This window comes from Benincasa hispida, chromosome 3, assembly GCF_027475165.1.
Source record: "Benincasa hispida cultivar pf3 chromosome 3, pf3_genome.v1.1, whole genome shotgun sequence".
Lineage (NCBI taxonomy): Eukaryota > Viridiplantae > Streptophyta > Magnoliopsida > Cucurbitales > Cucurbitaceae > Benincasa > Benincasa hispida.
In genome coordinates, this window is record NC_143480.1 from 45196050 (window position 1) to 45207754 (window position 11705).

General features: G+C 37.6%; 1 protein-coding gene and 1 long non-coding RNA gene across 2 annotated transcripts; both read right to left on the reverse strand.

The window, feature by feature from the left end:
• Nucleotides 1–8311: 8311 nt before the first annotated feature.
• On the reverse strand, nt 8312–8854 carry LOC120073573 (uncharacterized). Its single transcript, XM_039026396.1, has one exon. It carries the CDS (start codon nt 8852–8854, stop codon nt 8312–8314), a length of 543 nt encoding a protein of 180 aa, XP_038882324.1.
• A 739-nt stretch (nt 8855–9593) lies between these two features.
• LOC150037300 (uncharacterized) lies at nt 9594–11453 on the reverse strand. The gene is made up of 2 exons (XR_016528667.1): nt 11069–11453; nt 9594–9840 (listed from the first exon to the last, which is right to left on the reverse strand). It is a non-coding gene; the product is annotated as an uncharacterized LOC150037300 (long non-coding RNA).
• Between the last annotated feature and the right edge of the window lie 252 nt (nt 11454–11705).

The window sequence follows — 11705 nt, forward strand, 5'->3', positions numbered from 1 at the left end:
GACTCAAACCTACCATTTTGGGGATTTGTCTGATTTGGCAGCTGGAAACTCAGCTACACAAGATGGAATTCACTCTTTCCCCAAAATAGGGGTAAGTAGATAGATAGCTCCCTTAAGGGCTAATTCCAAGTCTTGAATGATGTGACACCACACACCTTCTCTTAGTCCGAGAGGTGCTCAAACATAGTTGGACTATGTTGTATTGTTCGTTAGAGAAATCAGTGGTACTTAAGGAGTGAGATGTAACTATAGGGGCAAAACGGTAAATTGGTCCAACTATACTTACGAGCACCTGTGAAGGTCATCGTACTCATGATTGGTTATACCCTATGGAAACATAAATATATCTATGGTAAGAAGAGTTCAGCTGTTGGTCTTTAGTGGAATGTCTGGCAGTTACGGATCTCGTGGCTAAAGAGTTTAGTCAACTATTCACGTACCGTTGGAGCTTTGAGCCACAAATCTATAAGGTTCCCTAGGTAGCTTGGATAAAGTCGAGAATCAGTTTTTGGGTCAGTTTGAAGTGTTCAAATTGACAAGAGGGAGTTAGATTATATATGATATAATTGAACTGGTTAATTATATATGATATAATTGACTAAATGTATAAGATATATTATTTTGGAGGAAAATAGATATAAATATGGTTTATATCAAGTAGAGGAGAAATTACTATAATAGATATATGATATCAAACTATAGGTTAATAATATAATATGATTATATTCATTTATTAATTAATTGGTTAATTATGTGATAATTGGCTAGAAACTTCTCCTAGATCGTGCGTTACTGGGAAAATCATATTTGGTTATTATAACTGGAGAATAAAAATGAAAAATTAGTTTCATTTTGCAAAAAGTTCGAAAAAAATCGCAAAAGGTGTGGAAAGTAATGATCGCTTAGCTGAGAGCCTATACGATAGCCCCCTATTGCCTAAACGATCGCACACCTCGCGTATTAAACGATCACATGCGTTATCTAAACGATCGCTCAGTTTTCCTAAATGATCGCTTAGCGCACCGAGTTTTCTAAACACTCGCTTACTCTTTACTAGACGATCGCTTAGTAAAACCTACACGATCGTGTAGCTTTCTCTAAACGATAAGCATCCGCTATACGATAGCCTTCTCCCACTTGCTTATCATTCAACACGATCATCCCTTTCCTCCTTCATCTACCAATTCCATCAAAGACCACTTTTTGGATTCTCACTTCGAGAATACCAAGGGCTCAAAGTGGTGGTGTCGTCCCTGGTCCTACCTGTTTGTGCACTACTGTTCGTGTAGACGATCGTGCTGCTGGTAGTCGATTATTTGCTGGGTAGTAAAGAATGTAAAGGGTTGCTTCTATTGGGTTGAGTTCAAAGTGAAGATAGTCTTCAACTGCTAAGTTAACTCAATCTATTGTTATTTTTTTTGTTAAAGCATGTCGCTAATTAGTGTTAAATTGCATACCTGTTTGTTAGAATGTGTATGTGATAATTCGGTCACATTGAAATAGGAAAGATTCGAATGCGCTCATGGATACTCTTGTTTAAGACTTCCTTCAAAGGGGTAGTGAATCGAGCCAAACTTCCACATCTCCTTGCATAGAATAGGGAAATAGCTTAAGTCGTGATGCATCTTTATAAAAACTGTTAACTTTGAAAGAACAACAGATTTCATAAAATGTTTTAGATGTTTATGGGGTCCTCATTAGGTAGCCCGATGAGTTAACCAACTGAGTTCAAAATTTGAAACATAAGAGGTTTCATTTCAAATGTGGGTGCTTCAGTTGGTGGATCTAGGATGTTAGTGTCCCAGGTTTGAAATGCAGGAGGTGCATAATCTCTGGTGGCTCTATCTTTATCCTCTACTACAAAAATAAGATTTTTGGGGTTAGGTTGTTGTGGTGACCATTGGTTGCCATTTTGTTGTATCTTGTTCATGGGAAGGTTTGGAGAAGCATCTTCAAGAGGGTGGTCCATTTGAATTTGTCGCACAAATATGACTTCAACAACATTTTCTTGTGCGTTTAACTCCTTTTACTTCCGACGCTTTCGCCTTTGTTCTTGTCTCGGATGGCGAAGGTCCTTTCTATTTGAGGATATGGTTGAAAAAGGAAATTCCTTCTTCTCATACACCAACCCCTCTTTGCAAAAAAAAAAACAAAAAAAGCACAAAAAAGAGTTAGATTTTTCTTTAAAAAAAAGTCAATGCGGTTGCATTTATCAGTCACACTCAACAATAAACTAAAAACTTTTGCTAGTCCTGACAAAGCTACCAAAAACTTGATTGACCGAATGTATGAGCAACAAAGTATTATGGATAATGTGGTCTCAGTGCAAGCATACACTATCAATGAAGTAATAAACAGGGAGTATTCCAAGTGTCGAATCCCACAGAACTAGATTGATTTTTAATTTAACTATGACTATGAATCAATGAAATCAAGGCTACTAAGAAAAGTTTATATTGTGATAGTGAGAGAAAAGCTTTAAAAATAGTAAACAATGATAATCGAACAAAGGCAAATAATGCTTCAACCTTCCAGGTGTTGTGCCTTACGTGATGCGACCACATCATATCTTAACCATGAATTGTATGAACAAAAAACTACACCTATTTGGTCTTATGTCAAGTTCCTTTAAGATTTCTAAGCAACTAAACCTAATGTTTCCATGGTTAGTTTGATCTTAGATTCACTCAAGTTCGATTTTTTTGTCCTATGCTGCCTCTTATTTCTAAGGTGACATAACATTCTTATTAATAGGCTCTAATTCTCATATCCCTTTGTGACATCCGCTTACACCCTAATCTTCTAAGCATCAGAGCTTTACTACATCGTTAAATTAAGTGACCAGTTTAACTTACTGATTTTTATCTTTAAACTCAATAAAAAGAATGTGTAAAAAAAGTGGTATGAAGTGAAACATAACTTAAGCCATAACAACCCTAAGGCATCCAAATTGTTGGATCCCTGTGAAGATTTGGCCCATGATAAATGACAAAATAACAAACTTTATTACATCATAAATCATTGTTACAATGCGGAGTTCAATGTTCAATGAAAATAAAAGAACTACAAGAAATAAATGAATGGAATTTCTAGAAAATACAACCCAAGAGATCTTGGGACAAATGCTCAAATTCCTAGTCTTTCCCTAAGTTGATTTCGCTTTTTTCAAGGAAGAATCATTCCTCACCACATGCTTTCACGGGATGAGATGACCAAGAGTTGCTACGCCTCAGAGGAACTTTTTTTCTTCAAGCTACTAACTTGACAAGTTAAGAAAATGTCCAAGAGAACTGATGGAAATGGCAAATTTGTGGGAAGAAAGTAATGAATTTTGAGGTGGAGAGTTGCCTACTGAAATGGATACATTTTCCTCTTTATATAATCCCTAAATTCGTTGAGAAGGGCCGAAATCTATGCTATGAGGGATCACCAGTCGAATTTAGGGCTTCCCAATAGCTTGGGACGTGAAAATCGCAACTACTTTTGATTGGATTGAAATCTAGAAAACTAGGGCTCATTGATGCGATTGCAGTAGACTCTGGTGATGCGACTGCATCAGTGAGTTTGATGCAACCACATCAGCCAAGAATCAGCATTCAACCTTAATCCCTTACCAAAATCCACAAAAAAAAAAAAAAAAAATCTAAATCAGCAAATAACATCTTTTAAGCTCAATCACATCCTCATAAGTTCATTTTAACAGAATATGGTTAAATTTAGGAGAAAATACGTGCATAAATCCAATTTTCAAAGTAAAAGTGCACAAATAAAGGCCCAAAAACATGCATTTCATGGCATGTATCACTGAGCTTGATTGATTGGCCAATACCCTAGTTTAATTGCAAGACGATGGACAACTACTCTTAGATTAAGTCTAAGCATTTCTTTATACGACCAAGCAAAAACATCTTTATATCTCATGAGTAAGTTCACATATTATTTTTCTTTGTTTCATCAAAATGTGCACTTATGAAGGTTAGACAAGGCTCTTTTATCTTGCCAACATTGACTTCCTTCAACTCATCAATTGTTGATTGGCCACCATCCTCAAGTGATAATTGAGCTTCTTCCACGTCTTCTTCAAGTAGCTCAGAATCCGATGCTTCTTCTTTTGTGACATGACAAGAACTTATCACATCTTCTTCATCCTCTAAGTCATTCTCTTTAGGTTAAGCGATAATGATATCATGTTGTTTTACTTTTAACAAACCCTCTGTATTTACAAAAACAAGCAACTTATTCTTCATTCTTGATGGAACAACACTGTGAACTTTTCGTCACTTTTCACTATGCATGCTTTGTCTAAGACCGATATGGGAGGTCACTTCTAGCTTCTTGTTGTGGTCATGCTTAATCTCTCAAAAGCAGATGCCTGCATAGTTGGAGTTGGACACACGTTATTTACCTTATTCGAGATTGTATTTAGCCTTTGAAAAGCTGAAAATCCGGTAGAGCCAGAATTTGAATGTTGATTTTTATTTTCAACTGCAAGTGCACTTAACCTATGAAAAATCAAAGAACATGCCACTAAAGAAGCAATGAGACTGAAGATGGAAGTTATTTAACTTTCGCTTCTCTTGTCTTCTTTGGAATTATTGCTCTCTTCTACGGTAATGTGATACGTGTTTGCAACTTTTGCTTCTTCTTTTCTATTTATGCGAATCGGCTCGGAGGACTTATATCCAAGTCCAAATGTTGAACTAGGTATAAAATACCCTTTTTTTTAAGCTTCTTTGCATCGAGAAAGCTTGAGCCTTTTGTCAAATATCTTTAGGCTTTTAAGATTAATACAAGTTGTAAAGTCATAACCTACTTTTACCAACAACTTATATGCCTTTGGATTGAATCCATCTTTTGTTTGTTTTTCTAGAAAGATTGCTTTCACCTCTTCTTTCTCAGTCTTTTTGACTTCTCCTTTATTCATCTTTGTAAGCGGTGTGGTGAAGCTTTCCTTCAAAATTTTGACGTCTCATATCGTCAGATTTTTGGAGCATTTTGCTAATGGTGATTCACCTTTTTTGCATTGAGAAAGAGGAAAATAGCGTAAGATAGGAAGGTTTGAGAAATTTTCTTGTGGGCTTATCTTCTTTTCATTCTTTGATGCCTCATACTTGATTTGAGTGACCAGTCATCACTCTCTCGGCTACTGAAAGCATCTACTTCACGTGACTTCATTGTTGTGATCATTTGTTGCTTGGGCTTATAAATGCCTTTCGCCACAGGAACTTCTACCTATATAGCTTCACTAATATTATCACTTTTTGGATAAAACTTTGCATCAGAAAAGTGAAATTCAACCTCTGAAATGGCAACAAGTTAGTATCAACTTTGTTGATACCCTGTTGATAGAATGTAAAACACTGGTGAGCATGGAGACTACTACTCTATTTTCATGAATCCAAGGAAACCCTAAAAATAGCCTGTAGGTGGTCCTGGCATCGATCACGTGAAATATGGTGTTTGTTTGCAAGTTCCTATGGTGATTTCTAGGCGAATTGTTCTTATCACTGGTTGTGCTCCTTGATTAAAGCCTTCAATCACCGATTTACTACTTAATAACTCCTCCGTTGAAATGCCCAGCTGATACATGGTTGACTTTGGTAGTATGTTGATGGTTTAACCATTATCAATGAGAATTCGATCAAGTTTTTACTCTCGAAAAATTCTAACACGAATAGGGGTCTATTATGAAGCTTTGACCCAAGTAGCAGATCTTCATCAATGAACGATGTCGATATAAAACATGAAGCACATGTATTTTTTTGGGATACAGAAGTAGTTGGAATCCATCATTTTTTAATATCTCAACAAGCGTATTATTGGTCTCCAGCAGGAGTGACAACAAATCACTTATGCTGCAAGAAGGTAGTTCCTCCAGTTTGGTTGTTACTTCTAAAAAATTTGAAGGAGTATCATCATCTTTAAATGTACTGACGACTTGACACGAAACGAATTCAACTAAAAAATTCTTTGGAAATAAGTATTTTAAGGATATTGGTTGGTGAGGTTGAGAAAGCTCCTCGCTTTCTTCAATGATTGACCAAAGTCTTCTCGTATTCTTCCTTATTTTTCTTCTTTGAGACTTATTTTTCCTTTTATGGTCTCAGTATGAACGGGATTCTTTTTTAACAAAATTTTTGTTTACACTTCTTCCGATAAGTTACTAACGTCCAACCTTCATCTGCATCTTCCACCTGCGCTTCTCTTCCTTGGGAGCCAACTTCTTAGAGGTCAGCCGTTTGTGAGGCCTTTGGTAAGGAATATATAATAATCAGCTTAAGAGTTCCAAATTGGATCAAATTCCACATTGCAGATAATCGAATATCAGGATGAATCATTACTGCGGCGTGATATGCTTGTGCCACATCGTTAAGGTTCATTCCAATCTTTTTCTCTTGAGCTAACTTCAAAATTAGCTCCTTAAATACAAAATACTTTTCAATTGGATGGCTAAACACCCGATGATATTTGTGGTAATTGGGATCATTTACTCCCTATTTTTTGCAGATTGTTTACATTCAGGAAGTTAGATGAGTTATTTTTCCTGTAATTGCTCTAACATATTAGCCAGATTAGAGTCTAGAAAAGGGTAGCCTTTTTCTTGTCTCCCCTTCAACATTGGACATTGTTTCTCGCCCCCATCTTGGCATTTGTCGATCTTTTTCTCTTAGGACGTAAACTTTAAAGGGATTTTATTGACGACCACAACTTCTTTAGTAGCACCATTCAATACTTTCTGGATTCTCTTCACTTCTTTCTTTTCTTTCTTCACTTTTAGGATCAGTAAATCGTTGCTTTCTCTATTATCAATGCTTAGCTTCATATCATGAGCTCGGGTTGTTTCTTCAAAGGTATGGGGTTTTATTCCTTGTAAGATATATAGAAGTCCCCAATGTATTCCTTGAGTGCACATTTCCGCTTCTAATAGTTCAGTTAACCTATCTTTGCAATCAAGACATAATGCTCTCCAACGATTGATGTAGTCAATGACGACTCGTCTTTTCATTGTTTGGTGGCAATAAGCTCTATCATGCTGACAATACACCTAGTGTTATAGAAGCGGTTGAGTAGTTCTCTTTCAAGCTACTCCCAACTATCAATAGTTTCAGGTTCAAGGTCATTGTACCAGTCGAAAGCATTTTCCTTTAGAGTTCGAACGAACTACTTGACCATCAAATCTCCTCGTGTGTCAACATTTTCACATGTTTCAATGAAATGAGTAACGTGTTGCATTTGGCTGCCCTTCCCATTCAAACTGTTAGAATTTAGGTTGCTGGTATCTATTTGGCATTCTTAGGTTGTTAATCCTCTTTGTATATGGCTTGGAATACAAGAGGAAAGTTTGAGTAGGTCCACCATATTGAGTCTTGATGGAGTTTCCAATCATCTTCTGCAATTGCTAAATAGACAGTGAAGCAATTAAAGTTGAATTTTGTGGTTGGCTTTCTTGCAGAACAATCTTTCCTTTGTCATTATTCTTAATTTTGGTTCTATGACTTGATTTAGTAGCATCACGATAAATAGCTCTAAAAAAGATCTAGTTTTTTTTTATCCCTAATTCCATCAATTTTGTACACTTCTTATGCATAAAATATTTGTTTTATAGGTAAAATCATCTCGATAACCAATGTAGTGACTTAGAAGAAAAACACCCCAAATTGGTATCAAAATGAAGCCTAAAAACTTCAAAACCAAATAAGTCATCAAAATTACCAAAATGCCACTTAATTGAAGTATCTGGTAGCAATAACAATGTGTGGTTTGCATATCTAAAATCACATCAAAATCACATCAAAATCTTGCATATCTAAAATTATCAAGGTCACATCTAATGCGTGGTTTGTTATCTCTGCTTGAAATGCTTTTATCTTTTTTGTAGCTAACATGATCTCTCCTGATGGAGTGGAAATAGATAGTGCAAAGGGCAAAGGTTCTGACTCTAACATGGCATGCCTTACAAATACAGAAGATATAAACGAGTGCGAAGAGCCAGAGTCAAACAAAACTAAAGCATGGTGCCCCAAAATGGGAAGCGTACCTATCACCACTGTGTAAGACTTCTTGGCCTCACGCCGAGTGGTAGAAAACACCCTACCCACTACTGTTGATGACTCGGACCTCCCTGAAACGAGCTTATGGGCTAGCCTCTGAGTTCAGACGCTTTCTTCCTTGGGCATTTTTCTGACATATGCCTCTTCTGGCCACATCGAAAACAGACCCCAGAGCCGGCTAGACAACGCCCCCAGTTTCGCCTACCACAAGTAGTACAAATTGACCTATCCTCCTTAACAATCACAACTTGGGAGCCCTGTTATCTGCACTGATGTGGAGCATTCACTGTGTTCTGGTTCCTCTGCTGATGCTTAGGAGCCCTGGGCTCAACCTTCATTTTCTGACCTATAGAGGTCCCAATCTCGAGCAACTTCCTATACTCTTCTCCCACCTGGGAGTCAGAATGAATACTCACGGCGGCTCGCAATGCCGCATCATACGTCTTGAGGTCCATAGCATGTACCATACCTCGTAGTCCGCTCCTTAGACCCTGGATGAATCTCTCTATCGTTACAGCCTCGGTGGCTATTAGTTCATGAGTAAAGTGGGACAGTTTATCAAATTCCTGCGCATATTCCTCCATTGACATAACTCCCTGTTTCAAGTTCAAGAACTCTGCCGGCTTGTTGTATCGGGTGTTGGCCGAAAAATACTTCTCATAAAAATGCTTATTGAACTGCTCCCAAATTGCAAGTTCCCCACTAGTATCAATCGTTTTCTTTGTTGAATGCCACCAGATTTTTGCGTTGTCAGTCAACATGAAAACTGCACATTGGAGCTTGTGCTTTTCTGGGCACCTCATAAAACGGAAAATCAACTCTATAAATGATAACACATCTCTGTTTTAGTGGAGTCCCCCAACGATCTATCAAAGGAATGAGGGTCAAACTTCCTGAAATCCTTCAAATTCTTAGCCTCAAGAGACAGACCCTGCATGTCTCTATTCTACGGTCGGGTCTGCTGTAACTGCTCAAGTGGCACTGGTTCCTCCTGAGCCTGGTTCTAGGCAATCTGTCCTGCCATCATGTTACAGATCATCTCCTGTAGTTTTTCCATTAGCGAGGATGCAACGACTTCACTAATTCTGGCTTCCATTGCTTTCTCATCGACTTGGGTCATAGGTGAATTTGGAGCTGTCAGGAAAGTCTGGCTACTCTCAGCTCCCTCTTCCTGCACTCTTCCTCTAACAGTCTTTCTTGCTCTAAGTTTAGGTGTCATGTCCAGTTATGAACTCATAAATTAGCTATCTATCTCTGGGTCTTTCTTAAAAATCATGCTACTAAAACATTACATCACTAATCTCATATATGCACTGAAAAATTCATTAGTAGGACATACTTGGCGATGACCAGGAATCCGTAACTGGGCCACAGGGACTACCTAAACTTACGTAGTAAGTCAGTCTATAGAACCCAAAACATGGACTCTGATACCAACTGTAATGACCTGACCCGTAGGACTCAAGTTAGGCCATTACTAAATACATGCATACATGGAACTTAAAACGACACCCTTTTATGGTGAAATAAATGCTAAATAAATAAGGTAAGTTCAAAAGTCCTTCATTAAATTCAAATATTAAAAATAAACAATAGGGTACCCATAAATCATAAATGATAATAAATAAGTCTGAAAATAATTCTTAATAGTAAGTTTCAAACATCAAAACTGAAAGTTTTAAAAAAACATGAAAAGAAATCTAAATCTCATGAGCGGAAGCATAAAACTGGTCCCAGTGGCTCGATCACGAATTTCGCTTGTCAATCACCGCTGCATTTCTCCCTTTACCTGAAACAATAACATGAGAAAAGATGAGTATAAATTACTCAGTAAGTAACCCCACTACTGAGGTTAAACTAGGCATCTATGTCCTCTAGATGCCTACCTCTAGTGGAACATATAAATTGCTCTAGTCCTCAAGGGATACATACATACATGAAAAACTGATTTTTATCCTACTATAGTTAAGTATGCTCACTACCTCTAGTAAGTCCCGTAGGACCCACAACCTTTGGTGAATCCTGAAGGAAACACAACCCCTGGTGAATCGCAAAGGAAACACAAACTATAATGAATCCCGAAGGAAACACAACCCTTGGTGAATCTCGAAGGAAACACAATATCTGGTGAATCTCGAAGAAAACACAATATCTAGTGAGCATCTAACTAATTAGTAAGGACATTATCACGGTCTCAACATCGCAAGTATCACAACATGGTTCTATAACATACACATACACCTCAACATTATGGCTCTACAACATACTTATATGCCTCAATATCCTCATATCAAATACAACCTCATGGAATCAAGTATCATTTCATGCTAGCATGCAAGTATCTGCGTGCACAAATAAATCTTTCAGATCCTTGTACGAGAACATTCATCGGTTATACTATACTATTCGTCTACCATGCTATCGTTCTGTCATAATATTCATCTATCATGCTAGCATATATTTAGTGTATGGCCCGTGGGCAGTTCCAATAGTAAGATTACTTACTTCAAATTGCAAGTCTAAATATTTCCCTCTAAGCAACTACTTAATAAAGAAACTCTCATTAAACCTACAACATAAACCGAACATTTAATTCACACTAAGGCCCGATCCACCCATCAATTCACACAATCAGCCCAAAAATAATTTACCTAAAGTGTGGCTTGATCAACGGTCACTTCCAGGCTTTGACTCCAAAATCTCCACTAAAATCAACAAAGAAAAGCAACCTCTAATTCTGATGGACAACGACCTTAAATCTTCGAAATACAATAGTTAAGTCATTACTTATTCCAATCATTAATGGGTGTTCGAAGATCAACCTCAAGAACCACAAATGTTACCAAATTTCTTATTGGAAACGAACTCGAACCCACTAAATAGCACGTTGTGCACTCCAACTACTCCAATTTTAGATCTAAATTCCAAATATAATAGGTATCAACAAAAAAAAAAATCCAAAATTTAATGGACAAACCAGAACCTTCAAAACTTAATCGATCTTACCCAAAACTTACCAACACTTGTCAAAATCCGAAGAACGGTAACGAAGGAAGGCAATGACTGATGGAGTTGGCGTTTGGACTCGGGCGGTAGGCTAGACGAGCGGTGAACGAGGCTGGGTTTTCAGTCGCGCGGGTCTGCAGCTGAAAAAAACGTGAAGCAACGACTGAAGCGGCGTGGCTGGAGCGGCGGTAGGGCGACGGACGCGCGGATCCGAAGGGCGGGACTTAGCTTCTGCAGTGGCGCGGCGAGAGTGGGCTGGGTCGGTGGCGGCAGAGATGACTTGGATCGACGTCGAGCGAAACGCTAGTGGCTGAAAGTAGTGTGGTCACGAGATTGCGTCGACGACGGCTGGAGAAAACGAAAACAGAGGGGTTGGGATCTCGGGTGGCGTGATGAAGAAGAAGAAAAGAAATTGTTTTATATATATAAATAATAATAATAATAATAACATAAGGAAATAAAATAAATCTTTTATTTTATTCTTTTTCTTATTCTACTTTATTTTATTAACTTCCTTTCCTTCCCAAAAAGATCCTGCCATTAATTTTCAAATTGAATAACTTCCAAGGTTAATAATTAAATTCCCGCGATTACACTTAAAGTCCAAAATTCCAAAAATGGCCTCAAATAATAAAAATTATTGAAATT

What these genes read in the sequence shown, in the direction of transcription:
- LOC120073573 (XM_039026396.1), bottom strand. Translation starts at nt 8,854, where the DNA reads ATGAGGTGCCCAGAAAAGCACAAGCTCCAATGTGCAGTTTTCATGTTG.